General features: G+C 32.2%; 4 protein-coding genes across 6 annotated transcripts; 2 read left to right on the forward strand and 2 right to left on the reverse strand.

Moving 5' to 3' along the window:
* Positions 1 to 3,538: 3,538 nt before the first annotated feature.
* LOC117134664 (synaptosomal-associated protein 25) lies at positions 3,539 to 9,025 on the reverse strand. Of its 3 annotated transcripts, none has more exons than XM_033293066.1 (8): positions 8,937 to 9,025; positions 8,449 to 8,545; positions 8,280 to 8,321; positions 6,534 to 6,582; positions 4,447 to 4,564; positions 4,184 to 4,312; positions 3,968 to 4,112; positions 3,539 to 3,898 (listed from the first exon to the last, which is right to left on the reverse strand). In XM_033293066.1, the coding sequence occupies exons 2-8, from the start codon at positions 8,542 to 8,544 to the stop codon at positions 3,836 to 3,838; spliced, it is 642 nt and encodes a 213-aa protein (XP_033148957.1). In that variant the 5' UTR covers position 8,545; positions 8,937 to 9,025; the 3' UTR covers positions 3,539 to 3,835. The 3 variants fall into 3 exon arrangements, with proteins under 3 accessions (XP_033148957.1, XP_033148955.1, XP_033148956.1); XM_033293064.1 differs by lacking the exon at positions 6,534 to 6,582 and adding an exon at positions 7,457 to 7,505 and having other exon boundaries at positions 3,540 to 3,898; positions 8,937 to 9,023; XM_033293065.1 differs by lacking the exon at positions 6,534 to 6,582 and adding an exon at positions 7,457 to 7,505 and having other exon boundaries at positions 3,540 to 3,898; positions 8,933 to 9,008.
* Positions 9,026 to 10,190: 1,165 nt separating this feature from the next.
* Positions 10,191 to 10,847, forward strand: LOC117135101 (cytochrome c oxidase subunit NDUFA4). The gene is made up of 4 exons (XM_033295101.1): positions 10,191 to 10,290; positions 10,356 to 10,398; positions 10,465 to 10,611; positions 10,699 to 10,847. Exons 2-4 carry the CDS (start codon positions 10,357 to 10,359, stop codon positions 10,759 to 10,761), a joined length of 252 nt encoding a protein of 83 aa, XP_033150992.1. The 5' UTR covers positions 10,191 to 10,290; position 10,356; the 3' UTR covers positions 10,762 to 10,847.
* A 218-nt stretch (positions 10,848 to 11,065) lies between these two features.
* Positions 11,066 to 12,512, reverse strand: LOC117135100 (28S ribosomal protein S5, mitochondrial). The gene is made up of 2 exons (XM_033295100.1): positions 12,291 to 12,512; positions 11,066 to 12,173 (listed from the first exon to the last, which is right to left on the reverse strand). Exons 1-2 carry the CDS (start codon positions 12,397 to 12,399, stop codon positions 11,089 to 11,091), a joined length of 1,194 nt encoding a protein of 397 aa, XP_033150991.1. The 5' UTR covers positions 12,400 to 12,512; the 3' UTR covers positions 11,066 to 11,088.
* A 1,255-nt stretch (positions 12,513 to 13,767) lies between these two features.
* Positions 13,768 to 22,389, forward strand: LOC117134668 (autophagy-related protein 2 homolog A). The gene is given in 21 exon segments (XM_033293074.1): positions 13,768 to 13,970; positions 14,174 to 14,495; positions 14,580 to 15,691; positions 15,749 to 16,020; positions 16,081 to 16,243; positions 16,299 to 16,369; positions 17,939 to 18,075; positions 18,135 to 18,255; positions 18,310 to 18,731; positions 18,797 to 18,960; positions 19,030 to 19,134; positions 19,202 to 19,284; positions 19,338 to 19,470; positions 19,533 to 20,174; positions 20,241 to 20,467; positions 20,523 to 21,380; positions 21,451 to 21,578; positions 21,642 to 21,796; positions 21,857 to 21,988; positions 21,990 to 22,001; positions 22,098 to 22,389. Coding segments are annotated over 21 exon segments (5,655 nt in total). The 5' UTR covers positions 13,768 to 13,805; the 3' UTR covers positions 22,329 to 22,389.
* The last annotated feature ends 1,835 nt before the right edge of the window (positions 22,390 to 24,224 follow it).

Raw genomic sequence — 24,224 nt, forward strand, 5'->3', positions numbered from 1 at the left:
GCTGGATTTCTAACAAAAGATTTGCTCGCAATGTTTCTACTAGCGAGCTCTCTGCCATGGGCACCGAGAGCTTGTCCGCCAATGCCGCGATGGCATTGTAAAAATCATCAAACGTTTCGCTAGGCCGTTGCTTCCTCTGTTCGATTTCGGCTCGGATATCCCGATCCGTTCTTGTATCTTTATACTGAGCGCGTAGTGCAGCGCAAAGTTCAGGCCAACGTACCTGGTCCACGCTTTTGTGATAACGCCAATACCACTCGCTAGCGTTACCTTCAAATAGATTACTTGCATGTCGCGCCGTAATCCCTAAAATGGCTATCTAGAGTTTGTACCCTTAATGCTTCCACTCTATAAATAAAATCATCAATGGACATTGGGCCTTTGCCCAAAAACCTGAATTTCCAGTTAGCTAATATTTGACTAATTCTGTCGGGTCTTAGTTCACTGCTGACGGGGCTGTTATTAGTCATGTTCCGGCTATATAAACTATTAGTAGGCTCTGGTGGTGGCACAGGCGCCGCTGAATAGCTATGTCCAGGCGGACAAGTATATTGCGGCCCTGCCGGTGTGGCGGATATATCTGGCTGCTGCCTTGTGATAGCCGCAGCAGCAGATAAGCTTTGGAAGCCGGATATAATTGCTTGAGTTAATTGGTTTGCATGCTGCGACATAGCTGCTGCTACAGCCTCACTAACTATTTCAGCCAGTGGTCGCTGATCTGCCGCTACATTTTCAGCTTGCCTTGCTGACTCGGTAGCTGGCAACGGAGATGACTGCTCAGCCATATTTTGTGCCTTAGTTTTCCTTGTTTGTAATCTAGTTTGGTGTGGATTTGTACTTGTCGGAGGGCGTGACACTGACGCTACGGTATTAAATTCTTCGGCCAGTGATGGTCGCTGATCTACGAATTCGGTAGGAACTTGATCTTGCTCTACGGCCAATGTCTGTCTACACACAGGGCATACGCCACGGGGCTCTTCTCGTATGACCACAAATTGTGGTTAAAAGTTGCGTATTATGTATAACATTAGGCTAATCCGGTAGTAGTCTGTCTACTTGGACTACGTTGTAAGGGCATAATAAACCAATTGTTTTGTAAAACTAGTACACGAGAATAATTGTTGTGCTGGTGGTTGGCAAAAAAACAAACGCTAAACATACAAAAATAAATTTAAGGGGAATTAAAATGTTTAATCAGTTGTTTTGGTAACACTAATTATAACTGAGACGCACTAAATAAAATACAACTAGCGATATTTAATTTTTGATTAAAACATCTTTGCTCTATGCACTTTTATTAACGCAAGAGGCACAATTAAAATAGATCAAATTTTGCAAGGTGTATAAATAAATATAATAAACTTTTGCCTACAAGAGAGACAATTTAAAAAAATTTTGAAATTTTGCTTGAATAAATTTCCAAAGGCAATACGCCAAAGTAAAATAATTAATTAAATGTGTTGGACACAAATTTTTAAAGGTACCCAAAATTTTTAATTAAAAGAAAATTTTTGATAAAATAATTCGCTTAAGGTACTTATATAAAATCAAAACGCAAAGTTGTATATAATTAATATTTTGCAAGATAAATAAGTAAGAGTTAATAAATAAAAATATAATAAAAAAGTTAAAATAAAAATTTGTTGGAGTCACATTGAAACTTCAAGCCTATGCCCATAAGTAAGGCTGTGATTTAATTTTGCACATCCTATAAGCTAAACCCAATTTTACTTGTAATTGTAAAAGCTGCTAAGGTAAACGCAGTATTTTAACGTAATATCCAATATGCAACTTTTACTGACAATAATTATGCATTAGGACAGTTTCTGACGGAATGATGTGCTTTTTCCACAAGAAACAAGTGGACAGGTTAAAGTTGGGCGCCACCGGTTAAAGTTGGTGTATGTGTTTGTGAGTGCATGCATATGTTTGCTGCGATGCTCTAGTCAAAGTGTATATAAAAGTGATTGCGCCCAACTTTAATTTGTCCTCTTTGTTTTGTTTACGTCTTTGCATTAGAGATCCCCAACTATTCGAAATTGAATTGACAATAATTCTTTTCAGTGCAACACTGCGGGCCCAGCAGCCTAGTTGTTTTTTTATAGGCTTCAAGGTTTCTGTTGGTGGACATAGACTTGGATGAGCGTGCCACAGTGAGTTTTTCGTAGAAGACGATGAAAGTTGCTGGATGTAGCGATGTTGGGTATTTGCTTCTTGTTGCTTTAACGCTTTGGTAAGCTTGCGGGAGACCACTGAGACTGTCATTCTCTCGCTTTTCTAGAACGAATTGCTCGATTTGGTGATTTGTTCTGTTTTGAGTGTAAGGCGCTTGTGCATTTTGAGGAGTTGCAATGCGGGCTGCGGTGACAAAATCGGACTCTAGTGTGTTGATAATGCTGTCGATATCATATTTAACGTTGAGTACAGGAGTTAGCGTAATGTGTGAGCTTATATATTTCCTATAGGCAGATCCATTTGTTGTTGTGTGAAGTCAATCTAAGCGGTTGATCATCAGTTACTGGATGGCTGAGTAAATTAATAAGGACGGGTGAGTGGTCAGATGAGAGATATGAGAGACTTTCGGTATATTTTTGGTAATTGCGAATATAATATAATTCATGTTCATAACTTTCATATGAAACAGCAGGTTAAAGGGGAAAGCGATTTGAAGTCTACAAATATATTGTAGAACATTTTATTTTCAATTTTCAAACCGTTTTTTATCGAATTGCTTGGAAGCGGCGGTGTCTCGTTTAGTTTCCGAGCTTTTGTTTCACAGACAAACATTCAGACAGACTATATCTAATCAGTTTGTCTTGCTTATCATCTACTTTATAGGGTCTGCCTCGACATCTTCCCTTATTTATAAAAATGTCAGTGTATAAAAAGAAAAAGTTTCTTTGGAACGATAATTTATTTTATTATAGTATATATAGCATATAGCTAAAATTGGTTAACGTGATACAAGAGTAGATATTAATAACATTTACAAGTGAGCATTAAATGTTACTAAAATTATCTTGTATCTTTAAAATGTAAGCATTATACAACTTGAAAACAAAATTATTTATATTGTTGATTTAAAAATACTATTGCTTAAATATTCAGGAATTCGAGCAGTAGCATTACACCGTTGTCGGTGCAACAATATACCTTCCTTCATTTTTTTTTTATTAATTTTATACATAGTCTAAAATACCAATTATTTCATTAATAATATGAATAAACGTAAGTAACTAATATTATATATATATTTAATAAAGTAAACATTTTAGCGTTGGTGTTAAGCTTAAAATATTTGAAACGCTTAAAATATTTTTTTTAGAGTTTCCCTCTATCTTACATCTAGATTGTTTTGTTAATAGTTAGTTGTGAAGTACTAAATAATTTATTGCTTTATTGTTGGTGATTTTTTAAACAAATTATATAAAAATTATATTTTTGATTTCAAATGCATATAATTAATAAAAATACTTCACAAATAATTGAAAATGATAAGTCACACAATGATTGTAGAAATTTTGAAATTAATGTATATATATGTAACAATAGAGTTATTCCTGTTATTTTTAGTAATGAGGATACTAATATGGTTTCTAATATCTTATGTACAAAATCATCCTATTAAAATAATGAGTGTTGAGCATTTAGAGCAGGTTACAAAAATGTTGTGAGCATATCCGCAAATGAATAAAATTTTTTTAATATTTACAACTTTTGGAGCACTAAGCATTTACACAAAATTAATTATAAATCACTTATTTTATATACCACACGATATACCATTTTGAAAATGCGCGTTTATATAAGTAAATTTCATGTATTTTAGATCTCATTATTTTAAAAGCTGGTGAGCTCTTTGATTTGCCACTGCTATTCTAGCCTCATTTGATTCGCCCTGAAATTTTGAATAAAACTATTGTTTTCAGCAAATTATTTCAAAGAAATTTGTAAAGAAATATTTTACCTTGCGATTAATTCTATCAACTTGACGGTTTTGATTTTCAAGTTCAGAGCCCATATCCAGTGCCATATTTCGGAGATTGCCAATCATGGTGTTAACTTGTCCCATATTGTCTTCCATTTCATCCTCTCGGGCGTCATTTGTTATTCTAGAAACAATGGTGTTAACTGTAATCTTTTCTGCTATGAATTTATGGTTAACTATATTTTTTAATTATACCTGCCAATATAGCCAGCCTGAGCCATCATTCCATTTCTATCATCCATTACCCTCTGTGGCTGATTGTTAACAACTTTTCCATCATCGTTGCCTTTCCAAGTGCCGTCGTCTTCTTTAAAAGATTGGCTTCTGCAATTATAAAGCAAGTTTCAGCGCTGAAGTAAGAGTTCAGATAAGAGGTATGTACATATATATGGCTGAAAACTGCTCAAAAACATTGAGAATAAATTTAGCTTTATAATTGAGTTATATTTTATATTTACTTGTTGCAGGGTAGAACACAAATTCCACAACATTTTTCCATTCCACTCAAGTTTTTTTCTGCTTCTCTCATGTCTGCGTTAATTTGATCCATTCCTTCTTCAATTCTGTCAAGTTGTTCTAAAATAAGGATAAGAAATTATGATTTTTTTGTGTAATTGCGATATTTATTAGATTGAATAGGCGCCAGCAGTTCAGGGGCGCGTCTTCACCACATACAATAAAATCCAAAATGCATTTTTTTAAATTTATTGTGGTCCTATATTGTATACAACCATGCTTAATAACAATTACCTTGCTTGTAAACACTATGCAAGAAAATCGATACTATTATTTTTTAATTTTTTATCGTGTGCTCGTATGAAGCTATTGAAAATATTGTTTTACGTATGAGAAATGGTATTTCTAACGGACTCTTATTTGAAAAGAATAAATAAAAAAGTTTGATATATTTTTAATCTTTTCTAAAATGAAAACAAAACGAACTCATTAATGTTTGGAGCAGCCGACCTTTGATACACTTTGAAAAAAAACACACGCATGCACACACTAAACGAGGGGCGTCGAAGACCTATGCTCAGTGTGCTCATTTGTTTTTGTAATTGCTATAGGAAGAGCAAATGCGTGTATATATACGTGCTCCGGCCAATGCAAATTACACAAACAGTTTTTCGTATTTATTTTCTTGTCTCGACTGTGCAAGCAGACCGACAACACTTTCATGTGTTTGTTGTTGCGTTGTCTCGACTGCGCGAGCGTGGCAACAACACTTTCATGTGTTTGTTGTTGTGACGAAAATTTTTTTGCGAACTTCGTTGTTGCTTTCACAAAGTGCGTGCACTTAAAAAAATGAAAGGAGCTTGCACTGGATACACGAAATTATCGTTGCCTGTGCCAACTTTGAACAAGTAGGTGATGCCTAATTTCTTTTCAGTGTATGAAATAAAATTGTGTTCACGGCATCTATACTTGTGTTAGTGTTTTCTTATTAGTGTATTGGTGATTTGCTTTTCCCTTTGCAGCGTTTGGACGCCCCTGCACTAAACAGTTGACATGTCACAACACATTTTCGCTGTAGCGTCAGAAGTGCTTCAGCATCGGCAGCCTCGTCAACAAATTGTCCCAAGTAACTTATTCCATCGACTGATTCGTTTTGGCGCCGGTCGAAAGATAACTAATGCTTTGTGTGAGTTGAATTTAAAAACAATGTTTAAAATTGGGGAAAGTGTTCCAAATCTTGGTAAAATCGGTGCCAAAACGATTACTAGTAGTTAAGACAAGCAAAGGAATACCCAAAAAGTATTAATTTCTTTGTTTTTTTAATTTTTTTGATCAGAACATGTGCAGTCCGATTATGCGTTGAGCGACGAAATTTGGCTTATTTTTGATTTTGTTGTATATTTCAATAATAAGAGATAAATGTTAATTTTTTTTTACACTATGTTAGTATAATACCTAGAATATAAATATTTGCAAACAAAAAATGAATTTATAATCCATTTTTTTTATTAATTTTACACACATTTACACATTTTTTATTAGCAAGACAAGATGTGTTGATATAGCCATCTGTCTGTCTGAGCAACAAGAAGTCAGATTATATAAGAACTAGAGCTAAAAAATTTAGAAATATTGGATAAGTAACCTTGGAATTTTTCACAGCAGCGGGCGCTTGCTGCGCACCATGATACTACAGCGAAAACGTTCAGTGATGCGTTAGCTGTTTTGTGTGTATGTATTTGTGATCCGTGCGTGTGTTTGTTGCGATGCTCTAGGCAAAGTGTATATAAAAGTTTGCTGCGACAAACTTAATGCTCTTACTTTTTTTTTTTTTGTATAAAAATTTTCTAGTTTATAGCCAATGCAAAAAAAAAATTTACAATTAACCCAATTTTACTTTACTTTTACTAAAACATTTTTGGAGAATAAATTGAAAATTAAACTGATGACAGGCCAGATACTTGATTTATTTACATCGTAAATTCACTCAAAATTTGTTGCTAACTTCCTACTATCTGTCTTATTTTAAAATATAATCATCTAAGCAGCTTAGATTTTCGGAATTTTCACTACTTCCTAATTGTCTTACCTCCTTGCTCGTCCAGCATAACAATACTTCGCATCCCAACTTCCGCGCTCTAAATAGAAATACACATTCATTTGAAAATTAGTACCATAATGGGAAGTCTAACTATTTTACATTGTTTGAATTTCAATTTATAATTTGTTTCAGCTTATCCTGTATAGGACAATAATACTTCCGATTTTGTAATTATTTAATAATATTATTCCAATATAATTTAAAATCGGTTCATAAATAAAGTAACACACATTTCAAACTCCAGTTATTTTATGGAATTTATGCAGTAGGGTAGCTCGTTATTTTCCCCAATTAGGTAGATCTATGCATGCTATCCAACAAGTTACGTAATAGTTTCAAGAATCGAGTATTTACGTTTTTTCCATTAAACCTTATCAAAAAAAAAATATATATTTAATTTTTAGTATTATGTTTTCAACACACTAAATACTTATGTACATACATATATTAGACATATATTAGACATATGAAAGCTGTATATTTTTTTATTTATCCTGTTATTTTCAGACGTTTTTTAGATCTATCTAAACAACTCAACCACTATTAACGAATAGGAAAGTGTTGACGTTTGTTTTGTAATTGGGTGCATCTGTGTACTCTTCAGATCCTGACCTTTTATTTTAATTATAAGTTTGAAAGGTATGTATAAGTAAGTTTGTATATGATTTTAGTGTCCAAAATAGGCAAAAAAAAAATATTGTTCATTCGTCTTTTAATCCACTTTATACTCTTAAGCATTCAAAAGTAGTATCGATTTTGTTGCAATGTGTTAAAAAAAAATTATGTTAATATGGTTATATTTTTTTCTGTTGGTGCTTTTTTTTTTTTAATATATTCTATTGTTGCAATTGTTGGTAATCGGTATGTATTTCCTATATATATGTGATATTTTGTCGTGTTAGTGGACTCACCTCCTTGATCATCAAGGGCTACAAGTGTACGTATTCCTGCCTCCTTGCTCTGATGTGCGGCAAATTGGATGTAAATAGTTTGTAAAAGTGTATATACATAAGTGTTAGTAATGTATAAGTAGTAGTATATATAAGAATAGTAATTTGGACGAAAAGTTAGTTGTAAAATGTATATGTAATCCGTAAATGCAATTACCTTTCTTGTAAAGTGGAGCCAAAAAAGTAAAACAACAAGTAAGACAATTTCTAACCAAAATCTATTCAAAAATCCACAATAATAGAGAATAGGTAGAACTTATACTAACATAACTAATCGAAATGTATATGCGTATATGTGACAACTGAGTTGGATGGTGCGTATCTGAATTAAATTTAACTTAGGTACATATGTATATGGAAGACTTTTTGCATTTTCTACAAGATGTAAAATACCACTATGTAAATGGACATTAGGTATATCAAATTTAAAATCGAATCCTATTAAATTTTATAATCCTGATTATTAAATAGATATCTTTAATTAACATATATAAAATAGCTTTGCGGTCTGATTTATTCACATGCACTTTTTATATCGGGTAGATTAAAATACTTCCTACTTTTTGCTTTTGCAATCCGTAATATTTATTATTATTTATCAGTATTTACCATCAAGTGTGAATCTATAAATCAAAAAATTAATTCAAAACTCTGTGCTAAAACGATAAGCACTTGATCTAAAAATTAATATCGGTCGATGAATTCTCAATCGGACTTTGTTTTGACTCTGTCATCTTAAGATCCAGAAGAGAGAGTTTAGAAAAATTAAGACTTAAGATCTTACCTCTTCACAGAGAGCAAGCATCCGACGTGTGCTTTCCAAGGACTGCAATTAAATATAAATATAAGTTATATTTACTTTTATTCATTTCAAGTCTTCTAAGTAACCAATTTAATTCAATTCAAGATTTTTATTTTATTATTCAACAGAATATATGTATATGGATATGTACCTCATCGGCAACTCCCTGAGCTTTGATTTGCAGCTCCTCCAATTCTGTTTTTGGGACCTGAGGTCCAGGGGCTTCTTCAGATGGATCTGCTGCCATACTGAAATAAAATTTTGGTGTTAGTTTTAGAAATAAAAAATGCATAGCATGCAATGAATTTTTCTTAAATATACACAGTTTTCTCTTGGATATCTTTACCTGTATTAAAGAATATAAAATAATATTTGTTAATGTAAGCGCCAACGTATAACATAGAAGGTTATAACGTATGTATGTATGTTACAACATAGTATGTATTTACTTAACACATTTTACGATTCTGCGCACTGATTTTCTTCGATTTTGTGTAAAATATAATGCAATTGATTTGTACAAATGTAATTGTAATTTCTGCTTCAAAATTAATTTCAATGTTTACTTTTTTAGACATTTTGATATTCCTTACATTAGCTATCTTAAAATCTTAGAGCAAAATATATATACTTACGTACTTCACTTATAAGTTGATTTTCTTTCTTAGATAAGAAGATATATATTACTTAGATAAGAAGATATATATTACTTATTTTCGTTCACAATTAAATAATTTTTATAAATATTTATGTAGCTTTGCAAAATATCTTGTCGAAGTTGCATGCACCAATGTTAAACTATCTATTTTTCTGTCTTAAAATGTGATTATACCCTTTATGTATAATTTGAAAGTGTCGATCCGATACTATTCTGAAACATTTTATTATATGTTGTTTTCTCAGCCATTAAAAAAATATTTATATCCGTTAAGTTTTACACTATTCTATTTATTTTTTTAAAAAACCAAATATAAAAAAAAAACTTTAAAAAAATTAAAAGTAAACTAATATTTCGAATTCTTGTTAAAAAAAAATATGGTGTTTTTATATTAATTTCATCCGTTAAGTTTTACACTATTCTATTTATTTTTTTAAAAAACCAAAATATAAAAAAAAACTTTAAAAAAATTAAAAGTAAACTAATATTTCGAATTCTTGTTAAAAAAAATATGGTGTTTTTATATTAATTTCACTCTTATTTTAATTACAGGGAGTTATTCAACTGGTGCAATAATTAAAAGGAAAAAGCTCATGCGCGCGCACTTAAGTAAGGTGTTCATAAAAGCTTAAATACCTAAATTAAAACGTATACGTTAAATATACTAACAAAAACTCAAAAACAATTTTTACATTCAGTCAAATAATTACAAACGAAGAAATGTTCGAAACAAATAACATGGTTTAGCCTTAAAATAAGATTGTATATTATATTATATATATATGAAATAAATATTAGTATATTATGCTGTTACGTTTTTTTTTAAATCTGTTGTTATATATATATATATATATTTTTTTTTTTTCATATATATACATATAATATATACTATATATATATATATAAAAATAGATATTAATGCGTTCCCACGTTTTTTTTTTAATCTGTCGTATAAAACGTACTTTGTTGTAGCCTATTAAAATCGTGATTATTAGGCAATACAATAGTCACGCATTAAATATCGAAATCGATTACCATAAAGATCTTGTGTAAATAGTTCTTTAAGTAGACAACTATCGATTGCACTAGTACGTGTCTATGGCTTTGGATTGTTTTCATTAGTTTTCTACTTATAAAATATGTTTCAAAATAAGATCGATAGGTTTTGATTGTTTCGGAAAACTACCATTAGATATCGGCTGTTACAACTATCGACTTCAGTGCGCCATAGTTATATGTTCGTAGTTATTATCGGTAGTACCATATCGAGTACTTATCATCTCTATTTCGTACAACTGAGACTTTTGGAAATTTTCTAAGCCAATTTTACGAGAGGTTACATATTAGATTCAAAAAGACTTTAAGCTAATATATTTATATACATGCATCCTTTTTTTCAGGATGCAGGGACTTGGATTAAACAGTCTTAAGAAGAATCCAGCGGTATGTCAATATATTTTCTTCTATTACGTAATGTATTAGCTTACTTCCATACTTACTTACCTGTAGCTTATTCCGCTGTATGTTTGTGTCGCTGCTGGAGCTGTTGGGGCGGTCTATTATATGGCCCGCTTGGCTTCCAGAAACCCAGATGTTACATGGAATCGGTCCTCTAACCCAGAGCCATGGCAAGAGTATAAAGATAAGCAATATAAGGTAGAATCATTTACTTCTGTATGGTATACATACATGTGTGTATGTACATTGAAAAATAATTACGTTTCAAAATTTGTTCTTTTATAGTTTTATTCTCCCATCAGGGATTATTCGAAAACTAAGAGCGCTGCACCAAAATTTGAGGAGTAAAGATGATTTATCTAATATGTAATTAGTTAATCGCTGAATGTTATTTGAATAAACGCAATAGATATCTTGCAGAGGTATAACTATAATCAAGGCTCATTAATGCATACACCTTTCTCTGTTTTACACACATCCCTTGGAATTTAAGTTGGAACATTTTCCGTTTCGGGAAGTACGATAAAAAAAAATAATTTTTTTTAAGAAAGCAAAAAAATTGACAATATTTAGGGCACATTATGTAGTAGTTCGACATATATGAACGACGCTTATGTTCTTTTTCGCATAAAATAGACCACGCATCTAGTAATTTTGTTAAATGACTTATTTATTCTAATTTTCATATGATGTTACCAGCTTGTGTAAACGTACATTAAATTGGTTTCGAAACTGCTCTTTTTTTACTTCATAAAGTTTGTGCCCTTTCGTGTGTATGTAGAAAGGAGCTTTTGATTTTTTTTGCAGGACAATTTTATTTCCTAGAGTAAACTGCATAAAGTCTATCAATCGATCGTTTTCTGTAATTTTCGACTTTATAATGGGACTTGCTTTAATTTCAGCAAATCCGTTTTTAGCTACTTTTTGTTCCACAATGTGCAAGTTGGACTCGTCGGCAATTACTTGATACGTTTTCTGACGCATTAGTCCAATGAAAAATGCTTTGACGATGTGCTGTAAATTAGTCGAGCCTTCAATTTTAGCATAAAGATCCTTTATTCCAATCACCTTGCATATTGTTTGTATTGCCCGATGACATACCAAGCCATAACCTTCCGGTTTTTTGAAGACAAATATCTTAGTTTTTCCAAAAGCCGTGAAAAAATCGTGATTAACGGTTCGGTTTTCGTACAGATCAATGGATATCAATTTTTGCCCTGCGCGGTTTTTTGATTTTCGAAGAGCGGTTCTTACTTCTGGAGCTTTAGCTGTGGCGAAACCAGCCAAGCCCTTACTATTTCCCGTAACAGACAAAACAGAGTATCTGCGTTTTCTGCCCATGTTACCTTTCATTATAAAGACAATTTTGTTTTCTAGCACGCGAGTGTCAAATGAATTAAATTCATCCTCTTCGACGGCATCTGGAGCTCCAATACTACGTCCCGGCATTTTGGTTCCCGACCACCCACGATCTATTGGGTTTATCTTCATCAATTTGAATGTACCCATTGAGTCTCGAAGTTTATTTATATTCGTCTCCCTGTCCGTATCCTCTGCTTGCTTCTTCTGATGAATTAGTTCACTTCCACGGATAATCGGCGCGTTTAATCCCGGCCAGACTAAACATTTTTTTCCAAGTCCAATAGCCTGTCCTCTATTTAAGTCCTTGGCCATTTTCTTTCCAGTTCCTTTACCACGACCTCGCTTTTTTCCAGCATTACTGACTGCCGTTACACCTCGCCATATATCCTCCGCAGGTACTATAAGAAATCATATTTTTTATAACCATGACATGTGGTAGGTTTTTGTTAAGTATGTACATACATACATATATGCCATACAACTCATACATATACATATACATATATACAACTTACGCTTATTAAAAAAACTTGTGTTGCGCGAATATATTAAATGTGAAGAAGAGGGCAAGCATATTATATTTGTTGCTCTTAGAGATAATGAAATCAATGGTCTAAAGAACATGCTAACACAAATTTTCAACGCCTCACAATGATACAAAGATCATGTGTTATTGTAATTATGTAATTAAAAACAATCGACTATCTCCGCGACTTGCTATCGATGTTTTTTATATCATTAGCATAGTATACACTTAGGTTAAATCATTTTAACTCCATATAAAAAAGATAGTGTAATATGAAGGAACTTTTCTCTGACTTTACTAAACTTCAACAATTATGCTAAATATTGAGTTGCCAGATAAGTAAATAGTGTTATTCAACACTGTTCAAATGGTAGCGAAATATCGATTATTCGCAAAATAATTTGAATAAAAATAATACTAGAAAATATCCTACAATTTAAGTATTTGTCTTGTTATTCTTATTATAGGCTATATTAAAATGTTTATAAAATGGATCTTAGTAATGGCCTAGCGTTTGGCTAATTGCCAGCCAGATCTGACGTTTTTGAAAAGTTAATGCGGGATAATTAAAGTTTCTGGTCACTGATTATTTTTGACTCATGAAACAATGAATTTAAGTTTCAAATATCGTTTTACTATTATGGCCTAAAATCTAGCATATTTTAAAGTTCTTTCAGCATATATGGTGGTGATACAGAAACAAACGAAAAGATTCTATGATTTTAAAATCCCTATCACTTGGTCAGAAATTTTTCAATCCTTGAAAAATGGTGCAGAATTGCTTTTAGCGAAACTTAATTTAATTTCTGGTTTTGATGGCATCTATAACCTAACGTGCTACAATATTCGCTTAGGCCGTTTAAAGTGTATGTGAAACTAATCTTACGTAAGCGATTAAAATGCCTTTCAGTTCAGAAACCGTAACGATTATAATTTTTATTAAAAAAATTAAAAAATAACACAAATTTTTTTTATTTTATTAAAAACATTATTTTTAAATTTTAAAATCGATTTAATTCATAAAAATTAAAAATGCATATATATACATAAATCATAAAAACTGAATTTTCATAAAGTAAAGCGCCAATGAGCAATCACAAATGTACATACATACAGTTGTATGTACATACATACAGTATATACAAACATTCCATGGAATGCGATGACAACAATTTTTTATAAAGGGATATATTGACATAAATAATTATAATATTTAAATAGATATGTAACGAGTATATATATTTTAATAGCCCTTTCACTTTTACTATTTACTCAGTGCGATGATATATGTGGACAAACGTATAACAAGTTTTAACAAATTGATAAAAAATATTGGATTCACTTATTGGTATTAATATTAAAAGAAAAAAAGTATTTTAATATCATAACCGATATTAATATCGCACAGTATTTTAATCGGCAATTGGGTTATCGCTAAACGTAGGAAAACAATAACAAAGGTTATTTATTGCGACGAAAATAAATAAGTAATAATTGGACCGAAATGTCTTGGTTTAATCTTTGGGACGGGTTAAAAACAAAGACATGTAGATATCTTTTGCAAAGATATTTGGGACAATTTTTTGAAAACAATCTCAACTTGGAACAGCTAAAAGTGGACCTTTACAATGGAAAAGCTGTTGTTGAAAATATTTCACTTAAAGTTAATGTAAGCTCCAAGTGTCTTCTTTTGTTTGATTTCATTTTAAAATACATATAATTTTATATTTCAACATCGTACATACCTAATTTAATTGCCCCTCCAAAGAATTGATGTTTGTACAACAACATTGCCATTAAATTTCCTAACTAATTATCATAGGAGTAGAGTAACAAAAATGTAGCAATAAAATACGTATTTAAATCTATTAGGCACTCAACGAGCTGTTCGAGGAACAGGGATGGGCCTTTGAGGTGGTTTCCGGACATATTGGATGCCTAACGGCGATGGTGCCGTGGAATGCTCTCATGACAAACGACAGTTCCCTTTGTATTTCTGACCTGACAATTACCCTACGGCCTGTGACGCGTTGTCAAAGCCAAACAACTATGTTAGAGTCCATGTGGTCTTCCGTGAGTAGTTCGATGCAAATGGCAGAAGAATGCATGAAGCAAGTTGATGATGACATTCCATTTTTAAATCACAACAACACTCTGATTGGTCTAGAAAAATTTGCAGAAACAATTGATAATGGTAGGTGGTTCCAAACAATGCTTAGGATACTAATTAAAAATCAAAACTAAATGAATATTTCAAAAAAATTTTCGTTTATTACAGTTTTAAATCGAATACATGCTGAATTAACAAATACAACTTTGAATATAGAATATGCGCTCCCAGGAACTAGTAAAAAACTGATTGTTTCACTTAAAGCTCATCATATTGAGTATAAAAATCAAACTGGCTTTGCAAAATATACGTCGACAACAAATGAGGTTTCAAAACATTTCAGCGAGAACGATAATCAAACTTTGACATCGTTACCTATGATTGCTAGGCATAACATAGTTACAAACGATCTAACTATATATACTTCAGAAGTGATCCACCAAAATATGCATTATGAGCACTTTGTATATAGTGGTCAATTGTGTAAAATTGTAAAGTTTAAAGGTTGCCAAAATTTTCAAATTAGTGTAAAGCAAACTGAAAATGTAATTGGGCCAAAGATAAATTTGGAAGTTGTTATTGATGACATATGTTTTATGTTGACCCCACGCCAAGTTCATCATTTAGTTCGAATGACAAAAGGATTTAATAAAGAATGTCCAAAAGTGAGTTTCAATAGAAAATATTCAGATATTAACTATGTGCTTACAAGTGCACCAAAGAATACGAAAATGGCTGGAATTATTGAAAATAATGGAGAGTGGTGTACTGACTCAGTTATGCTGAACAAACAAGAGTCTATGTATACAGATAAAAAAACAAAAATATGTGAATCCGTTATATCTTCGACTTCAACATCATTTAGTAATAGTCAAACAAATGCCGGTGTCGCAGAAAAATCTGGTGAAATTCTTAAATTCAAAATACAAGTATACAAAATAATTGGACTATTTTTACATAACGATATCTTGTTACCCGATACCAGCCAGACCACTAGCCACAATAGTTTGTTTACTAACGAAAGTTTCACAAACTATTCTATTACGGCGGATAATTTTTTTTCAAGCACCCGCAATAATAGTTGTAAGGACTCGAGTCATCTTCCAATTAAAAATACCAACTATCTGCTGTTCAGAGTATCGTCAATATTCGTAAATGGAAATCAGCAGAGATTTTGTTCTGAGCTAACATTAAAAACAACATCCTCAGCAACAATGGTCGATATATCTGAGATTATTAATAATATAGAGTATTATCTTATTTTGTTCGACAGAAAAAAGGTAAAACCAAATGCAAATTTAAAAAGACTGTAATAAAAAATATAATTTTTCTTGCAGAATTGCCAGGACGGCTATCACACTCGGCCGGAATTAGTACTTTCTCATAGCTCTAAAAATGTATTCAAACCAAATTGTAATAGAAGCAGTAACCAAATGGAATGCACACTTGATGACTGTACCATTGACTTGGATATTACAATTTATGATCGCATAAGTGCTATTCTAGGTGTATCCCCTTTTACTGATCACGGGTGTAAAGATATTATCTTGGAAAGCTCTAATCCAACTGAGATGCAAATTAAATGCAGCTTGCTTAAGATGCACTTAAGGTATATATTTCGGAAATGCCCTTGAGACAGTATGATTTCGATACCCTTTTATTTTCAAAGATTTCCTGTGGTTGATGGAAGGCTACCCCAAGATCCAAATAAGATCCCATGGTGGGAGAAAAGTGTCCGAATCGATTATTTATCATTGGATTTACGGAATATTTCAGTTTTGTGGAACTCTAATTTAACAATAGATATAGATGAGCTTGATGTCTACTATATGGTAATTTTATAACTTTTTTTTTAAATATTATCAACATTAAATTACAAATTTTTAGGAAGACGATTATAAGAATGGCACTCATTTACTGAATTGCGTAGGGGTTAATAATTTGGATTGCAACGATAGGTAAGTTGCTTACTATTTAAATATTACAAATATGTTGGGAAATCATTCGTGAAATTAAGTCTTAAGTCTTCAGCGGTAAAATTTAATTTTGTTTATCATTTTCACCAACCATTTCGAAAGGGTCTTATGTTTGTTTCTAGATTTAGATAACTCAAAAGTTTTTATAGCAATTTTTTAAGATTATATAGATTTTTCAATTGTTTATACAATTTTTCATATAATATTTTGTATAGCATATATATGTGAACTATTCAAAGTGTGACATCATTAAGCCTGACTGCGAAAATCGAGATCAAACTATTTTATTTCAATCGGGTGTGACATACAAACCCACCTCAAGACATATATGGAATAATTTTTGATAAGAGTGATATGATTGTAGAAGTCCTATCACTTGGGTTCGAGACTTGTAAATGTTCAGCCATATAAAGGTGTACTGCATAAAAAGTAGTAGTTTTAAAAAAGTTATTAAGTTTTTAACATGCAAGATGTTCTAAATGTTTTAATTCATAATTGTTGAGCCACTGAGCATTTTCAGTAGCTAATTTTAAAAAGGTTTTTTGCTCGAAAATTAAAACACTTTTCACGAATTTTGTTTTTGTTAAAGTTACAAGTTTATTTTATTAAGTATTTGCTCGAATAGACAAAATACCTAAAACGATAGGTCAGTGTATTAAATTGAAACAACAGCCCCGACTTGGGCTGTGTTAAACTATTAATTATTGTCTCGAAATAGACAATGTAGCTAAGTGCAATAAGACCCGAGTAGTCTTTTGCTATGCGATCGTTCGACGAACTTGATACGACTATTGGGCAATAAGACTCGAATAGTCTTTGCTCTGCGAAGAACTTGTTACGACTATTAAAAATGCATTTAGCAGCAGGCATTAAATCTAATAGAATTTATAGTGCGAAAATTATAAAACAAAGATCAAAAGAAAACGAGAGTGCAGCTGTGCAGAAGGCATGTGCTAGATGATAGAAGTTAGTAAGCATGCATAAAGAGGGCGCGAGCTTTTATTAGTGCAGTGCCGAATGCACGCACAAAGAAGAGCTTATTAGAATGTAAGCGCAAAGAAGGGAACGCGCGAGCTTTCTTAACCGCTGTGCAAAGCCAAAATATGATATTAGGCCTAGATCAGCTGTTCGTATCTGAGGAGGTCCATTTATTGGCCTTGCAAGACCAAACAATGATTTACAATTAAACAAAATTTCTGAGTTAAGTCTACTACACTGCCATCAGCGTCTATAACATCTCGATTCGGACAGATGCCACCTAGTTTTCACATCATGTTGTTGGATTCGGACTGTTTACTTTATTGAATGTGCGCATTGCATATGTCATATGAAGAAAAAAGATTTGTAAATTCAGCTCAATTTACAGCTTTAAGGAAACACGCATTTTCTTGAAGCTGTAAATTTAGCTGAATTTACAATTTTTTTTTCTTCATATGACATATGCAATGCACAAATATTTTTAACTTGGTGAAAACTTTTGATGTGTTTGCTTTTAGTTTGAACGCTTCTTTTTGTCAACAGGCACAGTAAATAATATGCCCTTTCTTGTAGAATCCGTATTAATGTGTCCCAGGTGGAAACCACAACCAAGCATCTAAGATTGCACAATGAAAGTGCAAAGAACAGGAGAAACTCTCCTTTTAGCTCCAATCAGTTTGGATTCTCGTCTCATCTTGACGACAATACAGGTAATAAAATTAATAAAAATAATTATTATTTGTCATTAAATCGAATGTTCTTGCCTCAGAAAAAGGTGATGTTTTCTTACCTGGAGAAACAGACGAAATCAATGAATTTTGTGAAAGTTGCAAAAATTCATCTAATCTGAAAATTGGTATATCTGTGCCAAAAATAAAACTGACTCTGGAGTAAGCTAATTTAACATTCGGTCAAATATTATAATTGAAAACTTTATTTTGTAGATCAAAAGATCTCTACGAGATAATTTATAATCGTTTGAATGGAGATCTTTTAATGTGGGAGCCACATTCACCTTTATATCAAAATTATGAGACTAATCATCAACAAAACAACGTAAAATATAAAATGGGATGGAGTGGAGATGAAGTGTTTCATAGTTTTAATACCAAATCAGAGCCTTCGGAAAAATCAAATTTAGTGGAAACAAAAAGCGTCTTCTCTTTGGAATTATGTATTGCTGAAGGAAGTTTCATAATATTCACAAATGTTCTGGAGTCCGATAAAATCGTCCAACCAATTCATTACGGAAAACTACAAATAAATCTCAAGGGATTTAAGCTATTTACTGTAACCGCACCTAACAACGACAAAAATATCAGTTATTTTCTAATTCAACTGAGGGAAATTGACGTGTATCATATTGGTACGAATTAAATAATATTTCATAAATACATAATCAGAATATTATATCTTGTATATATTTCATAGGCCAAACTCTTGAAAATGTGACCGCTGCTTGGGATGGCACTGTGGATGAAGGTCTTACTCGCATAATTAGCAATTGTTTAAAAAAAAACAGTTTAAGCAGTCGTCGGCAGGAAGTTTTATGTGTTGTGGCTGAAATCAAAAAACAGCCTGAAAAGCGTTTGAAGGTAATGCTGTTATCCTACATATTTACATACTATGCAAAGCAGTTATAGTATGAGTTTCTTTTAATGTAGAGAATGAAGCTGGCGATTGGATTAAATGGTGCAGTCTTGTGGCATTACCCAGCATCCGCGAGTCATAATTGGATTAATCAACTTATAGATTTTCTTAATGTCGCAGTAAGTTCATTATAATCGGATTTAAAATTAGTTTAGTATTTAAATTTTTTTTTGTCATATCCGCTAGGATTTTCCCATTGAAGAATATGAGCCATTTGCACTTGTGTCGGAGATTCAAGCTCATTTTTGGAATTTGTCAATTGACTACAGGTTTGTTCAGGGGCACTTTTCGTCAAATCTCAGAAGTAATAATTTTATTTTAGGCCAAAGTATCTTCCTTTTCGGACATACATTGACATTGGTTATTGCACACTTAGTAGTAATATTGTATGTTCTATGAGTGGATGTACTTTACGGGTGATGTCCGAAGATTGTATTCTTTCAATTGGACCAGTTGTGAGTAGACAGAGATCCTGATATCTTCAATATGCTTACTGTTAATCTCATTTTCTCTCCAGGCTAAGTGCGCTAAAGATTCTAGTAATCACTCTGAATGTGGTATTCTAGTACCAGTTTTGAATATTGGGTTACTCAATGTGTCTCTTCGAATAAATGAGCAAAGTAAAACTTCGCCATCAATTGATCTTCGATCCTCAATTCACGATGTGCATTTAAAAACCTGTTTTGATTCAGCTGACGCTCTAGCACAGATTATTTCATATATTGCAAATGATAAAGATATAATAAATACTGATAAAACTACCAGTGAAGCAGAGAAAACTATGAATAGCACCGTGCCAATTACAAATCAGAATAATGATCAAACTTCACAACACATAAACAATTTGATGGCCGACGCTGTAAAGGACATGTATACCAATATTTCTTCCAGTTCTGCATCTGTAGCATTTAGTGAAAGTAAAATGGATCAGACGCATGTAGATGAACAACATAAAAACTTAACAGATATTTCATACGATTGCACAAACTTTGATTTTGAATCTAACATTATGCTTCAATCATTCTATCAGCCTAAAACTACTGAAAATTCTTTGCCACAAATTAATGAGGAGCTGGGATCTATATTTAATGTTCAAACTTTAGAAGAGAAAGTTGAAAAGGATTTTCATATAATTCGTGATGATGAACTTTATTTTATGGTATGAGTCATTCTTTCATTAGAACGTAGACTATATTTATTGAACCAAATGTTTTAAATATTTAAGGATCAGTTTGGGGTGCAGAAAATATTCATTTCTGAAGATCCACTTCGAATAGTTGACGATCATTTCTGCTTGCCGAATAATAGAGCTGATGTGCTTAGGCCGCCCGAGCATTTTCCCGTAACTGAGCAGAGTTATACGCTGTGTGAAATGACATTTACATGGCATCTCTTTGGTGGAAAAGATTTTCCGGACCATGATTACTCGACTAGGTCAACATCTTATGTAAAGTAAGTGAATTATTTTAAAACGTAGCTTTACGAGATATAAAATTTAATTTCTTAGCATAAGCAAGATAAGTGGAATGTCGGAAACATATAAACAAGGCGTATCGGAGCCTCAAAATAAATCTGAAAAAAGATTCGATAAAGAAACTTGCAACGAATCTCAAATTTCTATGCGAAACTCGGAAGTACTTGTCGAAATTCAACTATCAAAGATTCGTTTCTCCCACGACATATATCCTACAAACTCAAACTATTCCTCTAGACAAGTGTTAATTATTTCGGATATTGAGATAAGAGACCGTCTAGTGTCATCTGATATAAACAAGTTACTTTATCATCCGAGTAAGAACATAATGCAACAACGTACTTATGAAAATATGGTCACTGTAAAATCGGTTAATGCTCGAACAGATATTCCTAAAAATTGGGCTGAAGAATGCTCGTTAAAAGTTTCAATATTACCTATAAGACTTAATATTGATCAAGACACTCTAAAGTTCTTAGAAGAATTTTTCACCGCATTAGTTAAAAGATCAACTACTGTAGAATCGACAATTAACCCTAATTTTGATACAAATGCATCAGATCGAGATGTGCCAATAATGTCTGTAAATGAAATATCTGTTGATGAATTATCACAAGCCCTACAAAATTTTGGTCTGGACACAAATGAAGATGAATACACTGCATCCAGTGAAAATATATCAACAAAATCCAAAGACAACGTGGAAGACTTTTCACAAAGCAATTGCTCTCCTATTTACTTTAAAGAATTTATATTTAGTCCGGCTTTGCCGATCTGCTTTGACTACCATGGGCGTAGAATTGAATTATCACGCGGACCGATAACGGGATTATTAATGGGGCTTGCTCAACTGCAAGGATCTGGAATATGCTTACGAGAAGTAGTAAATAGGTAAGCTAATTCAATTCAAAAGCTTTAGGTCCTTCCATGAACTATGTAGTAAATATTTTTAAATTCATAGAAGAGGACTTCTAGGCTGGGGTAAGCTTATTGAGTTCCTCAGTAAGGAATGGCTGAAGGATATCAAGAGGAACCAACTTCCAAATATATTAAGCGGTATAGGACCCACTAATGCAGTTTTGCAACTGTGTACGTAATGTTGTGTTATTCTTTTTATAATTAAACTTAATATATGTATAAAATTCAATTTAGTTCAAGGCATCTTTGACTTGTTCAGACTTCCAATACAACAATATAACAAGGACGGACGTATTATACGAGGATTTCAACTGGGAGCACAAAGCTTCAGTGCACGCACAGCATTTGCAGCGCTGGAGATTACATCCAGGATAATCCATTTATTACAAGTAAATTCTGTGGTTACTTAAGCTTGCCAAATTCTTAAATCTTACTTTAAAAAACTTCAGTTTACTGCGGAAACAACATTTGACATGTTATCTGCCGGACCATCCCCAAGAAAAAAGAGAAAATCAAAACATGGCAAAAAACGCAAATGTCGGCCAAAGAATTTGCGTGAAGGTGTTGAAAATGCTTATTTAAATAGTTAAAGAGGTATTCGTTTAATAATATTAAGATAAAGATTTATTCGGTCCCTTTTAATTTAAATGTATGTTAAAGAATGTTTTTAAATTTAATTTATTTTAATAGGGGATAAACGAATCAGCAAATACTCTCATGGAGGCAGCCATTGTGGAGCACGATCAAAAAGGGTACAGTGGAGCAGTTGGAGCGGTTGTTAGACAATTACCACAGCTGGTTGTATGCCCGGCGGTTTTGGCAACGCAGGCAACAACAAATATATTAGGCGGAGCAAAGAGTTCTCTTGTTCCTGAAGCCAAGCTTGAAGCGAGAGATAAATGGAAACCCGGATTCAATTAAAATTCAAATTCTTTTTATTTCATACAATTACAATTCAAATTTAAGCACTTTTATATTTTCCCGATGCAAATAAAATCAATCAATAAAATAAACTAAATTCTTATGCTAAAGACTTCTTTTTATATCGGTAACTTACGGCTTTTTATCGTTCTTATAACCGATTAATCGATTATTTCAAATACAAATATATGCAAACGAACAGGACTCTTTATGTTCCATTCCGTTGTTTTAAAAGATTTTTAAATACATACATAAGGGGTAACCTATGGACCATAGCTAATATAAACAATGTACCTATGTATTAATATTTTCAAAAATCTAACTTAGTTGCGGGTTGCTTTTAGCAACTCTACCTATAGGCCTCACCGTGAGGGCCTCACGTTAAGAGTAACCCAAACTTTGGTAAGTATAATTTTGTGCTCAGTAGACACAATGTTCTAAAAACGTATACAAATATGTATATACATACATATATACATGCACATGTATGTATGTTGAGAAAGTGTGTGTATTTAGTATGCAAGACTTGCAATTTTAGCCTCGCGCTCTATTTTAACTTAATGATTCATTTGCTCACTGTGATACAAGCAAAACTTCATAAAACTTCCGATTTGCAACTAATGGATTTTTAAAACAAAACAAGAGTACGCAAAACTATAATTTAAATCTTAGAGATTTTTTCTTGTTGGAAGACCGCTCCTTAATCAGTGGATTCCCACATACATACATATGTATGTTTGTATATATTTTGAAATATTAATAGTGATTAATATAATGAGACAAATTAAATTTTTAACATACTTGTACATTAATATTTAGATTACTATACATATTTTGTATGAAATTTTAGCTCGTAATTAAGTAAATTTGTTTTATCGCAAAGAAAAGGAACGAAGTACATATATGTACGTACATAATTATATACATATGTACATATGTATGTACATACATAAATATGACCATATGAATAAATCTAACTCGTGTAAATATTTAAGAGTATAAATTTAATACAAATGTAATTATATATAATTATATTTGTATTAATATACTATAATTATATTTGTATTAAATTTATATTTATGAACATTTTTAACGGGTTGTTATGAAATTGTGCAAATGTAAATATGAAACAGAGAGAAGGAGGCGTGGCAGACCCCATTAAGTAAGTACGTACGTACACTCTTGACCAACAAGCCAAGCTTAGTCAATTTAGCCCTGTCCGTGCTTCTAGAGACCAAGTTTGGTATGTATGTAGATATTCCAAAGCACCTAGATTTATTTTTGAAAATTTGTTTTTCTATATTGTCCTTTTTTCAACTCAGCACTTACAATAGTTAGTCTTCTTCAATGACGTTCGTGTCCATTAATCAAGAGAAGCTCTGGCATGATGTTATCTCATTCACGGTTCTATATACTATGTTGTCATTTAGTCATTTGGTACTTGTTTTCCATGTTTTTACTACAATTCTTCTGAATGCGCGCTTGTGTTGTTCTCTTTGTCGATTTCATATTTTTCATTTTATAGTCTATTCATACAATGCTGGATGCTTTTGTTCGTTTCGTTTGATTGATCTATATATATATATTTTTTGATGTCGTTTTTTTTGTTTCTATATTGGTTTATGCGAACTAATTAGATATGTGCTGTTGATTTTCGTTGTTTGTTCTATCCATCACGATCTGATGTTGTGAATTTGAGCGGCTCAATTGTATTATTGTTGCCACTTTGTGGCACTGCAGTTAATATTTTATATGATTCTGACTCATTGCCAATGGAGAAATTTGTATAGCGTATAAAAAGTCTTGCGCCCACAGCATTCTTTGATTAGCCTGCATTTAAAAGGTCTGTGCAAATTATGAATTAATTTATGGCAAATGGATTGTTTTTTTTTTTTT

The sequence above is a fragment of the Drosophila busckii genome, chromosome 2R (genome assembly GCF_011750605.1).
Source record: "Drosophila busckii strain San Diego stock center, stock number 13000-0081.31 chromosome 2R, ASM1175060v1, whole genome shotgun sequence".
Taxonomy (NCBI): Eukaryota; Metazoa; Arthropoda; class Insecta; order Diptera; family Drosophilidae; genus Drosophila; species Drosophila busckii.

What these genes read in the sequence shown, in the direction of transcription:
- LOC117135100 (XM_033295100.1), bottom strand. Translation starts at nt 12,399, where the DNA reads ATGTTCTTTAGACCATTGATTTCATTATCTCTAAGAGCAACAAATATA. An exon ending in CACAAGTTTTTTTAATAAGC is followed by an intron (nt 12,174 to 12,290) that starts GTAAGTTGTATA and finishes GATTTCTTATAG; the next exon opens with TACCTGCGGAGGATATATGG.
- LOC117134664 (XM_033293066.1), bottom strand. Translation starts at nt 8,544, where the DNA reads ATGGCAGCAGATCCATCTGAAGAAGCCCCTGGACCTCAGGTCCCAAAA. An exon ending in TATGCTGGACGAGCAAGGAG is followed by an intron (nt 4,565 to 6,533) that starts GTAAGACAATTA and finishes TCCTTATTTTAG; the next exon opens with AACAACTTGACAGAATTGAA. An exon ending in CAGGCTGGCTATATTGGCAG is followed by an intron (nt 4,113 to 4,183) that starts GTATAATTAAAA and finishes CATTGTTTCTAG; the next exon opens with AATAACAAATGACGCCCGAG.
- LOC117135101 (XM_033295101.1), top strand. Translation starts at nt 10,357, where the DNA reads ATGCAGGGACTTGGATTAAACAGTCTTAAGAAGAATCCAGCG. An exon ending in GTCTTAAGAAGAATCCAGCG is followed by an intron (nt 10,399 to 10,464) that starts GTATGTCAATAT and finishes ACTTACCTGTAG; the next exon opens with CTTATTCCGCTGTATGTTTG. An exon ending in ATAAAGATAAGCAATATAAG is followed by an intron (nt 10,612 to 10,698) that starts GTAGAATCATTT and finishes GTTCTTTTATAG; the next exon opens with TTTTATTCTCCCATCAGGGA.